Below are 22,465 nucleotides of genomic sequence, written 5' to 3' on the forward strand. Positions count from 1 at the left end.
ATGATGAGGGGTGACCTTATAGAAGTTTATAAAATCATGAGGGGCATGGATAGAGTGACTAACCAAAGTCTTTTCCCCAGGGTGAGCGAGTCCAAAACTAGTGGGCATTGGTTTAAGGCGAGAGCAGAAAGACTAAAAAGGGACTAAGGGGCAACATTTTCACACAGTGGGAGGTGCTTGCATGGAACGAGCAGCCAGAGGAAGTGGTGGAGGCTGGTACAATAAAAGGCATCTGGATGGGTACACAAATAGAAACGATTTATTGGCATATGGGCCAAATGACAGGAAATGGGACTGGATTAATTTAGGAACGTCTGGTTGGCAGTGACAAGTTGGGCCAAAGGATCTGTTTCCATGCTGTACAACTCTGATTCTACAAGTGGCAGGGCAGCATTAAGCATACCTGCAGCATGATGTCAGTGAAATCTTCCAGTAGCATCTGCAAAGACAAGATTTAGATCATGTCAGTGTACTGTTAGTCACGTTTGAATAAAAACAAACTTGCATTAATCTCATACAAAAGCAATATGCTGAAGATGCTAGGAATTTGAAATAAAAACACAAAATGATAGAAGTACACTGCAGGTCCACCATTATCTGTGGAAACAGAAACAGAGTTATTGTTGCAGTACAGGTCACAAATGCAGAATGGTCACAATACACTCAGTATCGTCAGATAGTTCAGTCGGCCTGCATATCACAATTGACTGAAGCCAGTCTTTCATAACTCAAAGCTGTATGAATACTGATAACAATTGAGACTGCAGCATTGGATATGAATTCAATGATCATAGTTCAGATGTTACCACTCTTGCCTCCTAAACAAAAGGTTGTGGATTCAATACCAATTCCTGGTAATTGAGCACAAACACTGAGGTTGATGTTTCAGTGCAGAAGTGAGGAATTGCTACATGGTTAGAAGTGCCATTTTTTGAGTAAGTTGTTAATCAGACATCAACTACTCTTTTCTGCCAGTTGCATCTGTAAAATCATATTGCACTATCTTTCTTAAGAGGAGGTGGGTGTTCTTCCTTTGGCCGTCTGACAAACATTTATTCTTCAATAAAAATCATCCGGTCATTACCATTTTGCAGATGGCCATAGCTTGCTGTGTGTAAATCAGTTATATAGCTTCCTACATTATAATTACTCCATTTCAAATGTACGTCACTCACTGTAAACTGCATGGAACAACCTGAGGTCATGAATGATACTACATATAAACATTTCTTTTCCTTTTCAAATAATTAACATAACCAGAGATAAAATTTCAACTGAAACAGTGCACAATTATCAGTAAACTTATTTTCCTTGTACAGAACCATGTGTGAAAAACAAGACCAAGATGGTCACTAAAAGTAAAAATTACAACAATCTTATACTTTGCACCTTTTGAATTTTGGATTAAAACCTGCTTGACAGCTTCCATTAAACCCACTTTTACAATTTTAGCTGTTTACAAACAATTATGAAGATACAGTATGAAGTCATTTGCACAGTCACTTCACTTTTCATTTCCAATTCAATGAGCCTTCTCACCAAGCTATTTTTAATGGTCTCTCTGAAAGTTATAGGTTTCATAGAATGAGTTGCAGGCATCTTATTACCTGCCATTTGTAAGTCATTCTTTGGCACTGGGGTGATTACAAATAACTTCAGTAACTCAAAGTATTCAAACAAAACAACTGCAATCTAATCTGAAAACTTAACTGCAGCAAGATAGTGGGCATTTCCTTCTCAATCTCCAACCTGCGACAGACTTAGAACCAATTTGCAAGATATAGAAATTCCATTTCTGGCAACTGTGTAAAGAATAATCTTTCATTTTAAACATAGTAAATCAACTTTGTAAGGTTAATACAGTGAAACATGTCACAGAGTTTCACAAAATAACGCAAGGACGATAAAGGATACATGAAGATGCAAAGATAAGTATTGATGGAGCACTCTAAAATCAATACACTGGAGTACAGGCAGCAAGCTGAGCCTGCTGACACTGGGTTTATAAGGAATAGGATGCAAACAGACAGTTCTGCACAAGTTGCAAGTTTGTGCAGACCTCTTGTAAAAGAAAATTGGATAACTTCAGATGACAAAGTTGCAAGCAAAGATTCCATCAGCGACACTGTGAATGATGCAGGAAATCCATCATGGATAGTACTCAACAGTTTCAGTAATGTTCTTGATGTGCATGATTAAGAGTGATGACAAAGAGTTGTACAGACTCAATGAAATGGAATGTGTGATCATTCTAAAGAGGAGTTGGTCCTGATGTCCTGACCAATATTTACTTTTTAATTATCACAAAAACATATTTGATCATTGCTGCTTGTAGGAGTTGTTCATGTGTAAAATGACCTCCACATTTCTAAAGTTATGGTAATTATACTTCAAAAGCACTCAACTGGCAGCAAAGCAGTTTGAGACATCTACAGTGAAAGACACCGTAAAAAGTAAATTTTTTGGATATTAATACCATTCATCGGTACACTTAAAAGTACAAAACATTACTAATATAACTGATAAAAGGGATATAGTACAATACTTGGATTTTCAGAAGACTTTTGATAAGGCTCCCCATTAGAGACTGGTTACCAAAATTAATACATATAAAATAGGTAGTAATGTACAAGACTTATGGATTTGCTTACAGGCAGTAAATAGCAAACAGAAATTTACAGGTCATTAGCTTGTGAGACAAGTGGATTACTGTGATTACTTGGGTGCAGTTGCTCACAATACGTATCAATGATGTGGATGTAGGAAGGAAGTGTTAATATTCCCTATTCATGAATGACCCGAGGAAGATGCTAAGTAACTGAAGAAGATTTGGTCAGATGTGGTCAGTGGAATGACTATCCTCAAATACTCCATGTTTAATGGTTGTTAGTCCTGTGTCTAAGAATTAATTTAAATATTTTTCCCACTATCAAAATTAAATTGACTGGGCTATAACTTTTTGGACTATACTTCATTCCATTTTTTAAAATGCAACGGGGATTCAAGATGGCAGCAATCTGAATAGATCAGCCTTGCTAAGATCTGCATCCCAACCCAAGGAATTAATTTTTTTCATCCCCCACCTTAGTTTTTTTCAGAAAAAAAATTGTTAAATGGTAAAACAACCATTTAAATCCTTTTCCGAGCGTGCGAGAATAACTAAGGGGAAGCAAACGGCCAAGTATCAACACTCAGGACACTCGAAAACAGTGGGTGGGCCTTCCCTCAGCAGCTGTGAAAAAAACGCCTGCACAACAGAACATCGTGGAGGAACTCGGAGTGATCCAACAGCTGATCCGAAGATCAGGGAAAAGACTTATAATCAACTGGAGTCCATCTCAACTATGCTGCAAAAGCATGAGAAGGAGTTGGTAGGGCTCGGTAAGCGAGATGAAGAGCAGACCGCAGCATCAGAGACTGAGGAGTCCTCGGCGGGGCAGATCCATGTCCTTGAGAAAAAGGTTCAGGCCTTGACTAAGCAAAGTTGATAACCTGTAAAATAGAGGTTCAAGGAAAAATATCCAGATCATTGGCCTGCTGGAGGGAGTAGAAAGTGGACAGCCAGCAGGATTTTTTGAAGACTGGTTGGCTGGGATACTGAGGCAGACCGAGTGAAGGTTGACAGAGCTCACCGGGTTGCAAAGCACAGATCCACTCAGGATCAGCGATCCTGCTGGGTTCGGATACGATTTCAATGCTACAGGGACAAGCATAGAGTCATAGAAACGTCTAGAAGGTTGGGGAGAGATCCGCAGGTGCTGATCTATGAGGGAATTAAGATAATGCCTTTCCAGGACTTTTCTATGGCAGTGATCCAGAAAAGTTAAAAATCACAACACCAGGTTATAGTCCAACAGGTTTAATTGGAAGCACACTAGTTTTCAGAGTGTCGCTCCTTCATCAAGTGGTAGTGAAGGGCTCAATCCTAACACACAGAATTCATAGCAAAAATTTACAGTGTGATGTAACTGAAATTATACATTGAAAAATTGATTGTCTGTTAAGCTTTTCATCTGTTGAATACCATGACAGTTTCACTTCTTTCTTGTGTAAATCACAAAACCTTTTTCTTTAAAAAGCTGTATTCTCAGGTCAGCTGTTAACAATGGTGATAGCTAGACAATATGTTGAAGGTGTTAGCACCCGGTGTTTTCTGTCTATGCCACGATGTTTAGATTGATTCTAACCTAAAAAGTGAGATAACAGAGTTTTACATGAATTCATGCAGTTTTTGAGCAAAGTACAATGTAACCCTGCAAGTACAAATTCACCCCACAAAATATATGTGTGCATGTGGGTCTTTGTCTGTCTGTGTGTGTGTCTGGCTGGGTTGGGGGTTGTGAGTGTGAGAAAGTGTGTGTGTGTGTGTGTATGTATAGGGAGGGCCTCAACCGGGACCTTGGGTTCATGTCACATTACAGGTGACCACCATTGCACAATACACACACACAGATACTCCTACACACACATACACAGACACACATATACACAGACGTGTACACAGATACCCACACACCCTTACAGACACACACACACACTCCCACATGCACCTCCTCACAGACTTAAGACACTCTGCACTCACTACACACACACACACACACACACACACACACACACACACACACACACACACACACCCCAACCCAGACAGACACACACATACACAGACAGACAAAGACCCACATGCACACATATATTTTGTGGGGTGAATTTGTACCTGCAGGGTTACATTGTACTTTGCTCAAAAACAGCATGAAATCATGTAAAACTCTGTTATCTCACTTTTAGATTAGAATCAATCTAAACATCATGGCATAGAACACCGGGTGCTAACACCTTCAACATATTGTCTAGCTATCACCATTGTTAACAGCTAACCTGAGAAAGAAAAAGGTTTTGTGATTTACACATGAAAGAAGTAAATCTGTCATGGTATTCTAACAGATGAAAGCCTTAATAGACAATCAATTTTTCAATGTATAATTTCAGTTACATCACACTGTAAATTTTTGCTATAAATTCTGTGTGTTAGGATTGAGCCCTCCACTACCATCTGATGAAGGAGCGATGCTACTAAAGCAAGTGTGTTCCAATTAAACCGGTTGGACTACAACCTGATGTTGCGTGATTTTTAACTTTGTACACCCCTGTCCAACACCGGCATCTCCAAATCCAGAAAAGAAAATTGTTTGAGGAGGTTAAGAGAAGGTTAAAGGACCCCGGATTCAATATTCAATGAGACACCCAGACTGTGCAGTTGTTTCATTCCTTGGAGTAAGCCAAAAACTTCCTGGACACTTTAAAATAACATTGATGTATTTATTGACATGGACAACAGTGTCTGGTTTTTTTTTGTGTTGCTTTTATTTCTTATACTTTCACTCTTTTCCCAAAGAAGCTGTTGTTGGTGGGTTTTGCTTCTCTCTGAGCTGAAGTGGTATTGATATATTGAGGGGAGTGAGCAGCGTGCTCACTGTTTTTGTTATATCTTTGTGTTTACAATGTCCTTTGTTTGGTTTCTTTCATTGCTTGGTTTCATTTCTTTCATTTCAAGCTGAAAGGTGGGAATGGAGGCATGTGTGGGAAATGTAAGCGTCCTCTGTGGCCTGGGTGTAGAGTCCCCTGTTAAGTGCCTTTTGTGTTTTATAGTTGGATTTTTTTTGTGCTTTTTTTATAAATAGGCTCTACGAGTCTCCTTTTGAGTATGCTCAGTGTGTTGTAAGACAAATTCTTCCTCTCTGCAGGTCAAAGGCGATTGTAAAGGATCATGGTTAGCAGCATTCTTAAATGGTGCACCTGGAATATCAGAAGGATTCACTCGCCAGTTAAAAGGAAAAGGTCGAGCCTTAGAAAGGAGAGGGTGGCTGTTGCCCCGTTACAGGAGACTCATCTCAATGATAAGGAACACTTGAAATTACAGCAGGTGGGTTTCATTGGGTGTTTTTCTCATCTTTTAGTACGAAGTGCAGAGAAGTTGCAATACTTGGCTGGAAGGGTCTTCCATTTAATTTAGTAGATTGTGTTAGAGGAGTATGGTAAATTTGTTATTCTTAAGGCCCTTTCCAGGCAAGAAATATGGTGTTTTGAATGTCTACTGCCCTCTGGCCCACCCTCTTAAATTTCTGACTCTTACACTAAGCTGATGGCCTTGGCATCATGGCATATTATTATTGGTGGTTGGGTGGGGGACTTTATTTGCCTTATGGATCCTGTGCTGGGTAGAGATCCCAAAGGCCCCCCAAAGCTTTCTTCACAATCTAAGCAATTGGATGATGTGTATGTGGAACTGGGGTTGGTAGACATTTGGAGGCACTTACACCCTATGGGCAGAGATTTTACATTCTCTTCCAATCCTCATAAATGCCACACAAGGTTTGCTTATTTCATAACTCCCGTGGCTTTTTTAGATTTGGTGGTATCCTGTTTGATTAGGAATATTGCCATCTCTGATCATGCAGCAGTGCATTAAATGGTTACGATTAAGAGTGTTACAATGGGCTCAAGGTACTGGCAAGTGGATCCTTCATCCTCAAGGACAGTTCGTTTGTAGAATACTTCTCTAGGGAATTTGAAGCTTTTTTGATCACCAACTCAGGTACAGCTAGTAATCCATCCATTCTTTGGGAGACTGCTAAGGCCTATGCGAGAGGGATAATTATCTCATACTCTGCCAGCCAGAACCGACAGAATGGAGAACAGCAATATCTGCTTGAGGCATGACTGAAGGCAGCTGAGACGGCATATAATAGTAGACCATCAGTGACTAAGCTCCAGCGGATCACAGCCCTTTGATCCACCTTAAACTCCATGCTAACGCATACAGCAAGGAAGGAACTTGCCTTTGCAAGTCTGAGGAAGGTGACAGGCTAGGTAAATACTTAGCATATTTGGTCAGGAAGAATGTTTTTCAGTCTATTGTTTCTATTAGGGGAGGGAATGGGACTCTTACTTATGATGCTAAAAAGATCAATGAGGGTTTTGGAGGTTTTACTTTGAATTTTACCAGTCTGAATGCTGTGAGGACAGATGGGATAAGTTGGAGTCTTTTTTTATGAATTTGGATCTTCCGGGTGTGTCTGCTGAACAGGTGTCGCTCCTTAGTGCTCAGTTAACAGCCCAAGAGATACAGCAGGTGGTGTGGCAACTTCAAAGTGGAAAGGCACCCGGCCCTGATGGCTTGCCCAGTGAGTTTTATAAAGAATTTGTAAACATACCGTCAAGAGCAATGCTACATACGTACAACTATTCACATCATCGGGATTGCCTCCCATCACCCTTGTGAGAGGCTAATATCTCTCTTATCCTCAAGAAAGGCAAGACCCCGGAAGACTGTGCTCCTTCCAGTCCCATCTCGCTTTTAAACTCTGATTTTAAAATTTTATTGAAGATTCTGGCACTGAGGTTGGAAAGAGTGTTGCCCTTTATTGTTTAGGAAGATCAGACAGGCTTTATGAAGGGGTCGCCGATCTTCTAATAGTGTTAGGAGACTGCTTAACATGATTGAAGTGTGCCAGCAACGATCAGTTCAATGGTTGGTGGTTTCCTTGGACACGGAGAAGGCATTCAACCGGGTGGAATTGCCATACCTTTTTTATACCCGAGAGCAGTTTGGCCTGGGTGAAGTGTTTACTAGATGGGTAAGGGTCCTTTACGGTGATCCTCTGGTGGCAATTCTCACTAATGGTATATGGTCTGATAATTTTAACACTGGTAAGGGCAGTCGACAAGGCTGTCCCTTCTCACCTTTGCTCTTCATTTTGATGATTGAGCCTCTGGCAGAGCCATTCATGGGTCCTCTAATATAGCTGCCCCAAAGGTAGGGTCAAAGGTGCATAAGATCACATTACATGCGGATGATGTTCTCATTTTTTCTTTTGAATACAGCAGTTTAGGCGCCCCAGTTGATAGAATGTATTAATTCATTTGGCTTTTTCTCAGGTTACAAGATAAAGTTTTCAAAATTGGAGGCTATGCCTATGCGGTGTCTTGGGGAATACCAGACATTGAAGATGGATTCCCCTTTAAGTGGGTACAGGGAGGCTTTCTTCATTTGGGTCTCTTGGTTACCCATTGTTTTGATCAGTTATTCAAGGTTAATTTTGTTCATTTGTTTGACAAGATTAAACAAAACCTTCAAAGATGAGGGCCCTTCCAATATCACAGCTAGGTTGAGTTGCTCTTATTAAAATGGATGTTCTTCCTCACTTATTTTACCCTCTGCGGATGCTTCCCTTGCTTTTTCCGAGACAAACGTTTCAGAAATTAAATGGTTGGTTTAGTTCTTTTATTTGGCACCATAAGTAGCCTCTTATCAAGCTTACAAAATTGCAAATGCCCCACGGGTTAGGAGGAGTGGGTCTCCCGGATGTCAGAAGATAACAGTTGAGCCCTCTTTTATGTTTTCAGTGTGATTGGGCCTGTGAGGACTCGATGTCAATATGGTTGGACATTGAGGCCTCTGAGGCAAAGTGTCCTCTTGTTAACCTGTTATTTCTGGACAAAGTGAGGATAGTTGCAGAACATTGCCGCAATCCAATAGCTATTAACACTGTCAATGTATGGAGGATAATGAGACAAATGTAATGTGTCTAAAACATCTTTCCATACTCCCATAGTTGGTATGCCAGGTTTCCAGCCAGGGACAACGGATCCTGGGTTTAAGTCATAAGCGGAGAGGGGAGCCTCTTGTTTGGATGACCCGATTGAAGATGAAATGTTTATGTAAGTTGATCAAGTAACTCGGAAGAATGGGACCTCTTCTGTTCTTTTTCAGATCAGAGATTTTATCTAAAAATAGACTATGCTTCTGAGTGTTATAGATCTGATATGGAAAACAGGGTACTTCAGGTGAAGAGCAATCTTTCAGTGAGTACTCTATATCATTTGTTGCGGAAGAGGTTCCTCAGGTGACATCGAGCGATTACGAGATCACTCCGAAAACTTGGGAGGACATTTGTGAAAATGCAAGGAAGATTTTAATATGTCATAGAACCCATACTATACAGTTGAAGATTCTTCATTGGGCTCCTCTGGCCCCAGATCATCTCACAAAATTTAAACAGTGTGCATCTTCAATGTGCCCCAAATGTAAAATAAATACAGGTACTCTCACTCATTGTTTGTGGTCCTTCCACAGGCTCTGTACATATTGGTGCACTGTGGCAGGAGTAATAGGGACCGAAGTCAAGGTGGACCCGTTTTCTCCTCTTCTGGGTTTGTCAAATTTATCTCCCTTAGATGTACATGGAAGAAAACCTTTTAGCATCCTCACATTTTGTGCGAGGAAGAACATTCTGATGTTCTTCATTCAGACACCCACTACATCAGAATGTTCTTCCTCGCACAAAATGTGAGGATGCTAGTGTCAGATCACCTCCGAGGTCAGTCAGTGTGGCATATGCTAATTACAGAACACATTCCTTTGGACTTTCTTACAAATCTGGTGCACCAGAAAACAGACAATTTTGAAAAATATGGCAGCCCTTTTTGAATTATTTGGATTTAATGATTGATGCTCTCGAAGGCATTATTTACTTATTTATTGATGCATAAGTGTAGTTGTGAGTTCTTTTGTACAGTAGTATAGTAGTTACTTTATTGTTTATTATTGTTGTTGTTTTTGTTGTTATAATGTTTCATTTTCATAATTTTATAATTTTGTAAAGAAAAGTTTTCAATAAAAATATTTTTTAAAATGCAGCATTATTCGTCCTCCAATCCTCCAGCACTTTTGAATGAGTGAAGTTAGGAAAATGGTCAGAGCATCTGCTATTCCTGTCTAGTTTCTTCCAACAGTTGGGGGTGCAGTTCATCTAGCTCCAGTAATCCATCACTTTGAAGGATTCTATTCCCTTATATATCTCCTCATTCCCACATTTGTCACAAAATATTTCACACACCTCCTTAATTACAATGTCTGCATCAACTCTTTCTTTTGTAAGTTTTCATTAAGAGCCATATTTATATTTTTACATCTACAGACAGGTTACCTTTTGAGACTTCTACGAACTGTACACTTTCTTTAGTTGTTCTGTTACTCTTAAAGTATTCGTAAAACATCTTTGCATTTAGCTTGATTTTACTTACCAATATCTTTCAAGAATTGCAATTGCTTTCTGTTTTTTTTCCATTTCATCCCAACACTTTCTGACTCTTCTTTGGAAGAAAATATAGTCATATTGGATTTGAAATATTAATTCTCATTTCCCTTTTAACATATGTTGTTATCAGAACTGCTGAGTTTCTCCAGCACTTCCTGTTATTTTAGAACAGGAATTTAAGTTCTATCTTAGCTTCAGCACAGTTCTTACTGTTGACATAGTAATGGAAAACAGCAACTAAATGATGATCATTACCACCAAAATGCTGCTTCTTCCACTGCCCGGCTTCTTTTTAAAATTAAGTCGAGAAGCACATCCTCTTTGGTTGGACTTGCTATACACCAGCTCAAAGGTTCGCCTGAATGTACTTCAAGAATTTTTTACTCTCATTTCTTTAACATTAAAACTATCCAAGTTAATATTATGGTAGTTTAAAATTCTTTACCATTGCTGCTTTCTTCTTTATACATCCAGGAGAGCTACCTACATATTTCCCTTCTACTTGCCTCCGACTGCTTAGGGATCTATTGTAACAGCTCCTTTTTTATTCCTTGGTTCAATCCATTTCACCTCTCACATATCAGTTCTCCTCAAACTGTAGTTGTTTCTTCAACTAAATGTCAGTACCCCACTCCTTTTCAATTCCCTACTCTATCATATCTGAAAGACCTGAAGTCATAGCGAGTTTTGAGAATATTTGTAGCTCAGCGAGCAAACCTACATCCAGAGCCCTGAAGTCAGGTATGTTGCACTCCCATTCCTGTCTCTGTTTAAGTCATGTTTCTGTGATAATTAAGATATCATATTGCCATGTTACGATCTGTGCTCCTGCATTACTTATTAAACTCATCAAATCATATACCCTCAAGTGCTGCCAAATCTTGTCTTTTTAACCTTCATGTCCAATGCCATACAGACTCAATTATTAAGTTTATACTTTCCCTTTCCAATTCTGCTCCATTAAAACTTACTTTCATGAGACCAGTGAGCCTGATATCAGTGGTGGGCAAGTTGTTGGAGGGATTCCTGAGTGACAGGATGCACATGTATTTGGAAAGGCAAGGGCTGATTTGGGATAATCAACATGGCTTTGTGCGCGAGATATCATGTCTCACAAACTTGATTGAGATTTTTGAGGAAGTAACAAAGAGGATTGATGAGGGCAGAGCTGTAGGTGTGATCTATATGGAATTCAGTAAGACGTTCGACAAGGTTCCCCATGGGAGACTGGTGAGCAAGGTTAGACCTCACTGAACACAGGAAGAACTAGCCATTTGGATATAGAACTGGCTCAAGGGTAGAAGACAGAGGGTAGTGGTGGAGGATTGTTTTCAGACTGGAGGCCTGTGACCAGTGGAGTGCCACAAGGACCGGTGCTGGGTCCTCTACTTTTTGTCATTTACATAAATGATTTGATGCAAGCATAAGAGGTACAGTTAGTAAGTTTGCAGATGACACCAAAATTGGAGAAGTAGTGGACAGCGAAGAGGATTACCTCAGATTACAACAGGATCTGGACCAGATGGGCCAATGGACTGAGAAGTGGCAGATGGAAGTTAATTCAGGTAAATGCGAGGTGCTGCATTTTGGGAAAGCAAATCTTAGGACTTATACACTTAATGGTAAGGTCCTAAGGAGTGTTGCAGAACAAAGAGACCTTGGAGTTTAGGTTCATAGTTCCTTGAAAGTGGAGTCGCAGGTAGATAGGATACTGAAGAAGGTGTCTGGCATGCTTTCCTTTATTGGTCAGAGTATTGAGTACAGGACTTGGGAGGTCATGTTGCGGCTGTACAGGACATTGGTTAGGCCACTGTTGGAATACTGCATGCAATTCTGGTCTCCTTCCTATCAGAAAGATGTTGTGAAACTTGAAAGGGTTCAGAAAAGACTTATAAGGATGTTGCCAGGGTTGTAGGATTTAAGCTATACGGAGAGGCTGAACAGGCTGGGACTGTTTTCCCTGGAGGGTCGGAGGCTGAGGAGTGACCTTATGGAGGTTTACAAAATTATGGATATGGTAAATAGACATTTACTGGGTCGGGGAGTCCAGAACTAGAGGGCATAGGTTTAGGGTGAGAGGGGAAAGATATAAAAGAGACCTCAGGGGCAACGTTTTCACCCAGAGGGTGGGTAAGTGTATGGAATGAGCTGCCAGAGGAAGTGGAGGAGGCTGGTACAATTGCAACATTTAAGAGGCATTTGGATGGGTATATGAATAGGAAGGGTTTGGAGGGATAGGAGTCGGATGCTGGCAGGTGGGACTAGATTGGGTTGGGATATCTGGTTGGCATGGACAGGTTGGACTGAAGGGTCTGTTTCCATGCTGTACATCTCTATGACTTGCTGAGCTTTTCCAACAATTTCTATTTCTGTCTCTTGATTTCCAGCATCTGCAATTCTTAGTGGGGATTCAGTGATGGTAACACCATTGAATGTCAATGGACAATGGTTAGATTCTCTCTTGTTGAAGATGGTCATCACCTGGCATTTGTGTGACAGACATGTTACTTGACACTTGTCAGCCCCAGCCTGGAAAACATTCAGGTCTTGGGCCTGCAAATGGTTTGGTTCAGTGGGCTGAAAAGTGGCAAATCCTGAGCAGTGCAACATAATGCATTTTGGGTGGCAAACAAAGCAGGGGAATACATAATAAATTGACAAGGGTAGAGGTAGCAGAGGGACCTTAAAGTGCATGTCCACAGATCCATGAAAGAGTTAGCTAGGTCAACAGATAATGTGTAAATAAAAAAAGGCATTTGAGATGCTTTCCTTCACTAGAGGAGGCACTGATTCTCAATGAAATGATGTAACTATATAAGACACTGGTTCAGCCACAACTGGAGTTTTGTATACAGCTCTTCTCACCATATTATGGGAAGGGGTTAGAAATTGTAGTAAAGGGTGGTACGTGTATGGAATAAGCTGCCAGAGGAAGTGGTGGAGTCAGGTACAATTGCAACATTTAAGAGGCATTTGGATAGGTTTATGAATAGGAAGGGTTTGGAAGGATATGGGCTGAGTGCTAGCAAGTGAGACTAGATTGGGTTGGGATATCTGGTCGGTATGGACGGGTTGGACCAAAGAGTCTGTTTCCATGCTGTACATCTATGACTGCCTCCACTACCAAACTAGTTTACACACTGCTTAACAATACTAGCAAATCTCCCACATGGAAAGTTATCCAAGCCCAGTTGAGGTGCAAACTCTCATACTAACATTGGGACCACTTCTGGTGGAGATGGGACCTATGTCCAGGAAACAAAAGCCCTCACTCCTACATCACATCAACAATCCATCTGCTCTAACCCCCCTCTTCTATGCTCACTAATAGTTGATGATAATATTAAAATTACTACCTCCAACATCCTAATTTTCAGTTTTATCCTAACTCCTCACCTCTACCCAGGGGATCTCATCTATTTTTTTTAAATTTCCCTGTTGTTAACAACACAGATCATAACCTCTGACCTTTCATCTCCCACCAGAAGGTTCTGTAGCCAATCTGCAATAGCACAAAGGAAGTAACAAACTATAATGCATTTACAGCAAAAATACCTGTCTATTCCCATACACACAAAAACACCTGATTATTGTGTTCACATATCTAACTTGTTCAACCCAATGGCCTCTGCCCAATCAAGACCAAAATTTATATGCAAACTGGAGGGACGGGTGTACAAAAAGACTGAAAGAACGGATATATTACTGTGACATTTCGAGATACAGGCACAGCATCACCTAAACGTTTCCAAAATCTGTATTCCAGATTCTCAACATCTGCAATGTCCATTCCTTTGTTGTCTGACAGCTCCCCGCATTTCGAAAAATATTTTAAATGCACTTAAAGTAAAACAGAGATCCGGAGACTGTTTTTTTTAGCAAAATAAATTAAATAGAAAAGAAACATTGCAAAATAATCATTTTGCTGAATAAGAAAAAAAAATCTAGGTAACACCCAGCTGAAAGGATACACAATGAATGAAACTCAGCCTGCACATTGGATACAAACGGAACAAGTCGAAGCGTCGCCCTCCGCAACCTCAGCAAGAGGATGCAGACATGTAAACAAATTAACAAAGATTAAAAACCCTCACAGCAGGCATCCCGGCCGTTCAAGATGTACACTGAAAATCCGGGACCGGGTATTTTTAAGTCGAGACCAGTTGGAGCTGGGTGTTACTTTGGCCCGTGGTGGTGGTGGGGGGGTGATGGTGAATGGAGAATGACTCCCACTCTCCCCCTCCACTAGGACAGGAGAAAGCCGCAACTACGGCGGCGCTACCCCCTAGGATTTAGCTCTCCGCTACAATCTAACGGCCAAGGCCTTATCCTTGCCTGTTCCGCGTCGCCACACGTACAACGAACAGACCCCCCCCCCCCGCACCACATCGCTTCTCACCGTTCACCACAAACCGATCTCCATCCCCGACCGTTCTTCGGCAGCACCACGCCTCCGACACGAGGCCTGATTGGCTACCAGGACGTGGCGAATGGTAAACGACGATGCTCATTGCCCCGGCAACGCGTACCTGCGCCCCTGGCCCCGTGACACCGAAAGAACGATTGGATTGGTCAGGCGGCCATCGGCGAGTGAAGATGGCGTGGGGAGCCTGTTGTCATAGAAACCGAGCGAGGCCAAACTGGAGATGGCGCCTGTAGCTAGCTGGATGAGCTGAAGGAAGGTGAGAAAATGACAGCAACAGGGTGGCATGAAATAATCCGCGATCCAACATGGTGCCGGCAAATAATGGCGTAGCAATTAACCCCTAAACTGATATCCCAAAGTGTGAATCTGTCCCTCTTGGCTCCGAGCCAGTGTAGAGGTAGGGGGTGGGAAGGGGAGAATTGTACCTATAAAATTGCTGCTGGCTCCTTTTCCTTTACTGTACTGACGAGTGTCTGCAGCCGGCCGCTACTAGATACTCGGGTTTTCGATGGCAGCAGTGCCTCGTCTCCCCGACTTTCATAAGGTCTCCACTGCCTCTTGGATGGGTTTGAAATAGCCTCTCTTTTCATTCTTTCGTGAGATACGGGCGTACTGGGCCAGCATTTGTTACCCAGCCCAACAAACCAGCTTGCTCAGCCATTTCAGAGAAGTTAACAGTCATCCGCCTTGCTGTGGGGCTGGGATCCCGTCTGTCAGACCAGGTTAGAATGGCAGATTCAGTTTTTATTATGACTAATCAATGACATTTTGTTATTATTATTGAGACTAGCTTCAATTCCAAATTTCATTTGAATTTCATCTCTCACTAGGTGGGAGATTTGAACACAGCTTCAACGCATTGGTCTGAGCCTCTGGGTTTCTGGTTAAAAATGTTGGTTGGAACGTCAATCAGACAGGATGTTATGTCCTGAATGGTATTGAACTTACTGGGTGTTGTTAAAGTGGCAACGATCCAAGCTAGTGGAGAATATTCCGTCACACTCCTGACGTATAAATGGTGAACAGTCATTAGGGAGACAGAAGGTGAGTTACTCATTACAGAATTCCTAGCATCTGGCCTATTCTTGTAGTCACAACTTTTAAATGACTGATGTGGTTCAATTTTTTGGTCAATGGTAACCCCAAGATGTTAATAATAGGAGATTCAATGATGGTATTGCCATTGAACATAAAAGAGTTATGGTTAGAATCTCTCCTGCTGGAGATGGATGCCTGGCATTTGTACAGTACAAGTCCACTTATCAACACAAACTAGAATTTTATCCAGGTCTTGCTGCCCTTGGACTCCATTAATATCTGAGGAACTGCAAATGGTGCTGAACCATTGTACAATCATCAACATCCTGACTTCTGACCATGCGCAGTCATAGTCAAAGAGGTATGTACAGCCTTGAAATGGACCCTTCGGTCCAACTTGTCCATGCCGACCAGATGTCTAAGTCCCATTTGCCAGAACTTGGCCCATATCCCTCTAAACACTTCCTATTTATATACTCATCCAGATGCCTTTTAAATGTTGTATCAGCCTCCACCACTTCATCTGGCAGCTCATTCTATATATGAACCACCCACTGCATGGAAAAGTTGCCCCTTTCAAAGCTTACCTCTCATCTTAAACCTATGCCCTCTAGTTTTGGAGTCCCCCACCCCAGAGAAAATACCTTATCTATTTACCTTCTCCATGCCACTCATGATTTTATAAATGTCTATAAGGTCACCCCTCTGCCTCCGACCCTCCAGAGAAAACAGCCCCAGCATTTTCAGCCTTTCCCTATAGCTCTGATGCAGGGAAGGTCAAGGATGAAGCAGCTGAAGATGATCGGATTTAGGACAGTATCCTGTGGAGCTGACCTCTTTGTGACACAGTAGTAGTGCTCCTGTCACTGAGATAGGAGCCCTCAGTTAAAGTGCTCGTTCAAATGTGTGTCTTAACATGTTTGAACAAATTATTTAGAGGTATTTACTCTAAAAAAATTATGTAGGGATGTCTTGAAGCAGAGATGACTAACCTTCAGCAACTACAACCATCTGTTAAATTAGGCTGGTTGGCACATAGATGCTTGAGTCAGAATTATTGGCTATTGGTTAGATTATGACTTGGTTTAGGCATTGTTGTTCTTCCTTTTACATTCTAGTTGAACTGAGTGACTCTGCACCAGAAGGAATTGATTTCAAAATGGCATTTGCACCATCCAAGATCATGAATGGGCCTAAAATGCAGACCAAGATGAGCACATGGACACCCCTGAACCACCAGCCCACTAATGATAAGGCAAGGGAATGTGTCTTTATATACCAAAGATAAATGTTTTGTAAAAACCATGGTAAACAGGCTGTATGGTAATTACTTTTTTTGTTGAATGTCTATTCTATGAGTTGGCTTATCATGATAAGCAATAAGTGGCTGTACATAAGAGGTGGTCAGCTAAATTGTTCTTATTTAATCCTCATGTAACACGGGAAGGTGCTGCCAGGAAAGAATGCTAGTTTGCTATTATATTCATGCTAACTAACCTGTTTGACATATAACTCCATCCAAATGTGTTAAATGGAAGAAGTTTTATTTCACACCTTTTGACTTAAATTTTCTTCTAAGTATAAGCAGTATTTGAAATCAAATTTGAGCGAAATAATTCCCTAATTCTGTCACTGTCAGTTGTTATATATGAGGTTTCGTTAGTTTTATTCAAAGTTAGAACAGAGGATTATACGGATCTAGATACAGATCCATGACAACGTAAATCTTAAGTCCAAATGATTGAGTAATCAATCAAACCGATGTCCTTTCTGTTATTCCTAATAAGCAAAGTATCTACATTCATGCAAGACCTAAATCAAAATGGTGCTTGTTAGATGTGGTTCTACTTCTGGGTAACACTTACTGAACAATCCTGAGTGTACTAGTAGCTACCAGGTTGATAAATTCTTTTGACAAGTAATGAGTATTTTGCTGAAGCAATGATTGGTGGGAGGTGGCAGTGGTGGATATGAAGGAGTGATGCCTGTGGTGTTGAGATGGAAGGGACGATGCTGGTAACACCAGAGGAGTTGAGGTGGGATCTTTTACATCCTCAAACCTGCCCAGAACCCCCAAAATGGTCATTACAGATGTCCACCCGCTTCCCCCTTACATTTCGCAGACACGTCTTTCCTCCTCAGATATGTCTGGGGTGACGGGTCCTCCACACTCTCTAGGGCTCTCTTGGACTCTCATCACTTTCCCCTCAGGTGCAGGGACTACCCTTTGCAAAAAAAACAATGAATTTGTACAAGCCTCACACCTTGTTGGGGAGCCTGTAGATTTCTATTATCTTCTCCATGGCAATACTTCAATCAATTACAATCAACTTCCAACCAATCAGCATCATATCTTCCGGTAGTATAAATTGCGTTGATGGTTTGAAATTTGGCCTTCTTGCATTTGTCCTAATAAGTGCTGGGTGTAAAGCTCAACAGCTTGTCTCATTTCAGCAATGTTCAACTTCTGTATGACTAAGCAACTGAATGTAATTTTACTGTTGTTGCCTGTACTGTTGCTCAGAGGTATATGTTCTAATGTATTCATATTGCATCCAATTGTTTGAGGACAAACTGCTTGCAACTTTAATGGCACTGATTACTAATTTTCGTTTTGCTAACCACGTTGTCTTGGTTGGTTCTTCACAATTCCTAATCCTCACATGGCCACAAATAATGGTTTCCTCTTTCTTAAAAAAGATTGCTGTTAATGGTCTGGATATCAGATGTAGTTAGAATTAGAATTAGCCTTATTGTCACATGTACTCTCATGAGTTCAGTGAAATGTTTATAAGTTGCCGCTTACGGTGCTATCTTAGGTGCAAAGGTACCCCAGTACAGATTCTGAAGTACAAATTTTTGGAAAAAAATTGTAAAAGTAAAGAAATAAAAAGTTCAACATTACAGACCTCCGTGCCATCTTATGTACACAAGTACAAAATCAAAGGAATAAATTAGATAAATAATGAAATTAAAAAATCAGAGTTATAGTTCTTCCAACCCAGTGCGCACCTGCACTTTTCTTCCAGACTGTGCTGAGGGCGGGATGCCTACGCTGAGCCTGGGAGGCCAGAGTCTGTGCTGAGGCTGTAAGTCCATGCTATTTTCACCTGGAGGCTGTCAAGGTCAGGAATACATGCTGGCTTCACCTCGAGGCCAGAAGTCTGTGCTGAGGCCGGAGGTTAGTACTGAGGCTGGAAATCCGCACTGGCTTCACATTGAGGCTCTGGAGACTGGGGGTCTGCAACAGCCTCACTTCAAGGCTGGGAATCCACACTGAGGCCAGGAGTTTGCGATGACTTCTCATGATACTCAAGAACAGGAGGTAGGTAAGAAGAAAGAAAGAAAAATAAACATAAAAAGGGAAAGAAATAAAGGAAAGAAATGAGTGGAGCAGATGACTTTCAGCTAAAGAGTCCTACTCTGCTGCCAACTTGGATTTGAAATTTTACACCTGTGCTAAAAAGAAACTGACAGACTTTTGTTGGGTTTGCCTTGGATATCTCCACAAAGGTTGTATTTTAATTCTAATTTAATTTAATTTTAATTTAATTCTAAATCCCACTTTAGAAATAGAATCAGTCTGACCTAACGTTGGGACACAGACAGACCTTAAATGCATTATCTGAGCTGAGATGACACCTGTTGTTAAAAGCTATCTTGAGAATGTAACTCTAAAAAAGTTACATATGAAGGAAACAAAAGGAACATGGTTGTTCTAAAATTGTTGAAACTAAATTTGTTTAATAGTACATTCCATGACATTGCAATCCTGTTTCTATAAAGTCTGTGTCTTATGATTCTGTTCCAGAACCATCTGATGAAGAAACAGCATTTTGAAAGCTCATGATTCCAAATAAATCTGTTGGACTATAACCTGGCATTGTGTGATTTTCAACTTCTTAATTCTAATGTATTATTTTCTTCTTCCACCAGGTCTTTGAAGAAAGAGGAGAGTTACTTGGGAAATGGGTGAGAAGTTCATTCTTTGGTTTGTAGATTAAAAAGTCTTAACTTGAATTAAAACTTGAATAATAGGTCCCTTGGCAGCACAGAAAAATTATCAATTGAGTGAACAAATAATACACATCAGGAAGCGCAACAGCTGAATCCCTATGTTGAGTTGGGACAGCTGATCTCAGTCAGGGGTAGGCTTCAAAATGCTGCTTTGGCCAATAACAGCAATTTATGATGTGAATATCTTCACCTTGCTCAAACATTTGGCTTGATGTAAATACTTTAATCTAAGGCTGTTTTGGTACTTCACTTTGAATTTGGAGAGCTTAAATCAAAGATAGCTGCCTAACCAATCAAAATTAGGAAGTGAGAGACAAACACTCAAATGTCTTTCCCCAAACTAACTTGAACTTTTTTTTGTCTTTATCCAAATGTATTAGATTTTGAAAGCTTCTTATGTGAACAGAAATATGTTGATTATCGTACCCAAAGCCAATTGAAAGTTAAATAATTTAAGTTTTCCAGTGCTACCCATGTATCCGGATGTAAATTTGAGCAAAAATCTAATATTTCCCTCTCCCTGCAATATCCATTTCGACTCATGCCTATTGGCTCCTCAATTTCATTGTTCAATATTCATTCACTTTCCTTATGTACCCATGGTCTGCTAAATATTCGCTGACCTGAAAACTATCTTCTAGATGACTCACTCTCCATCCTTGTCCTTTTATTTCTGACTTCTGCCATTAGTAGCACTACCAGTACTGTGGTAAATTCAAGTGAAGGATTGTTACTATAGGACAGCCCTTACCACCAGCAGGTCCCTCTTTGGGCACAATGTACCCATGAAGGATGTACCTCTGACCTACAGAGTTGCTAGCATACAGAGTAGAGGTGCGATGAGACCCTCAAGTGAACCTTGACAGCCTCACTGAATCTCTGAATCTAATTTGGTGGACTTGGAAAGACAATGTGCTCTCCAACCTCCTGCTCTGTTATCCAGCCAGTCTCCCTTCCAGCCCACACCCAGAAGAGGGGTGTTAAATTCTACCCATCAAGTCTCCTCCCAGTGTTTAAGCATACTTTCTTACTGCTCACTTGCCATTTTTTTAGTGTTCTTGAGGGGCATGTCATAAGAGATAACCAATTCTGTGCTTGGACCAAGAGTCCCTCGTTACTGATTAACCCTTATATCATGATAGCTCAGTCCTTGGACAAACCTGCTTCTCTTGTGTGGCTGTCTGGACTATACAGCCTGTCTCCTATGTGTCCTTTATGTTTGTTTGGGAAGGGCTAATAGAGATTGCTTCACACATACTGACATTCTAGTCCCAGGTGCAAAGTGGCCATGGAACAGAAGGGTGGGAAATCTGATGGCCAGAACTACAAAAATGTTAATATCTTGTTGTTTGGCTGCATTCTACTCTTAAGGAGCAAACATCAATTTATAATAAATAACGTTGGCAAATAACTTCTGCAAAACTGCTGTTTATTTCAGCAAAATCCGCAGCAAATTATTTTCTTCTAGCATTGCTGTGCATGACAACAGTGAAGTCCACAACAATCCCTGCTATCTTCTGCACCTGATGACAGGCCATCTACCCCTTCTGATTCATTATTAGAAAAGCACAAAAATGTTTTGTGGGTACACATGTCACTGCAGTGACCAGACAAACTCCTTTCTTGGCCAAAGGAAATCTGGGATCTCTGCAGGTGAAAGTAGTCCCAGCCAGTCATGAAGAATGGCCTGATTGTGAACTAGACTGTCATTCTAAACTATCTCTAACTTAATTATAATTAAGTTATAACAGTTATAACAAATAATAACAGTATAATTTCACTGTTGCCATAAAGTATCACCCTCTCTGTCACTGTACCTTTCCATGTCTTGCCACATCTGTGATTGTCTGTCTTACTGTTTCTGACCCTTGTGTATAATAATCCCAACAAGAATGAGTTCAGACAGGCTACATCTGTAGCTGAAAAATACCCACAGGAATCTGCATATTAATAACAATCTCTGAGTGAGAAACCACAAAGACAGATGTGAGGGAACTGAAAGTATTACATTGGAGGATAGGTTGTTCTTGGCAGAGGTTTAAGATGAAGTACTTACCATTAACAACACAGAGCAAGCTATATCTGACCTGTGTCGTACCATGCCTAGGAATGTACTAGTTTCAAAAATAAGCAATAATGTTTAATTAATCCATGTGGATGAACAAATAAATAAATGTACTAATACTGAATTAAGCTCATAATATGTGGCTAATCATTCTAATTTTTTTTATATTTCTGCTAGGATAGAGCACCCCACTCCCTCATGCTCTCAAATCATTAACTTCCACTGAGGATTACAAACTATCATGACTGTGCCCTTCTCTGCCTTTTTGCAAGTCTTAACTCATTCATTTCTTTCGCAATTACACAACATTGTTTCCTCTCTGATTCAATTAGAAACTACTTGGTTTGAAACTAACTCGCATTTATTTTTAATGACCATTCTTGGGTGGTTCACAGCTGGTGTAAAGTCAGTGATTGAGCAGGAAGTTAGAACAAAAGGTGAATGAATGTGTGGAAGGTGGTATTTGTGATATTGAGACGAAGTAGAAGTCGGGGGAATCATAGAATTGTACATTACAAAAGGAAAATAATGGCCTATTGTGCCTGTGCCAACTCTTTGAATATACAGCTGTTCAATTAGTCCGATTAATCAGCAGAGCAAAAAGGCAGACTTGTATTTGGGTAATATCCTTCACAATCTCGGGATATTTGAAAGGTAACGACTGGTGGTTGAAGAAATTGGGGAAGGGTGAGACTGAGCAGAGGCCAGAAGATGAGTTGGAGTATCTAGAGTTAAAAATCACACAAAACCACGTTATAGTCCAGCAGGTTTATTTGCAAGCACTAGCTTTCGGAGCACTGCTACTTCATGAGGTAGTTA

At 40.7% G+C, this 22,465-nt stretch overlaps 2 protein-coding genes across 2 annotated transcripts in view; one reads left to right on the top strand and one right to left on the bottom strand.

Annotated features, from left to right (window-relative positions):
* The window catches only part of LOC132807273 (frizzled-3), a 93,108-nt gene extending 78,569 nt beyond the window's left edge, over positions 1–14,539 (bottom strand). Inside the window, exons 1-2 of the mRNA XM_060821544.1 lie at positions 14,500–14,539; positions 404–439 (exon numbers count right to left, since the gene is read on the bottom strand). The gene's annotated coding sequence lies outside the window, so the exon portion shown is untranslated. The remainder of the gene's footprint in view (positions 1–403; positions 440–14,499) is intronic.
* Positions 14,540–15,190: 651 nt separating this feature from the next.
* The window catches only part of fbxo16 (F-box protein 16), a 61,342-nt gene continuing 54,067 nt past the window's right edge, over positions 15,191–22,465 (top strand). The window contains exons 1-4 of the mRNA XM_060821555.1: positions 15,191–15,248; positions 15,357–15,570; positions 16,683–16,819; positions 19,501–19,536. Of these exons, the coding sequence (XP_060677538.1) occupies positions 16,724–16,819; positions 19,501–19,536 (132 nt within the window). The 5' untranslated portion in view covers positions 15,191–15,248; positions 15,357–15,570; positions 16,683–16,723. The remainder of the gene's footprint in view (positions 15,249–15,356; positions 15,571–16,682; positions 16,820–19,500; positions 19,537–22,465) is intronic.

The sequence above is a fragment of the Hemiscyllium ocellatum genome, chromosome 3 (genome assembly GCF_020745735.1).
Source record: "Hemiscyllium ocellatum isolate sHemOce1 chromosome 3, sHemOce1.pat.X.cur, whole genome shotgun sequence".
Taxonomy (NCBI): domain Eukaryota; kingdom Metazoa; phylum Chordata; class Chondrichthyes; order Orectolobiformes; family Hemiscylliidae; genus Hemiscyllium; species Hemiscyllium ocellatum.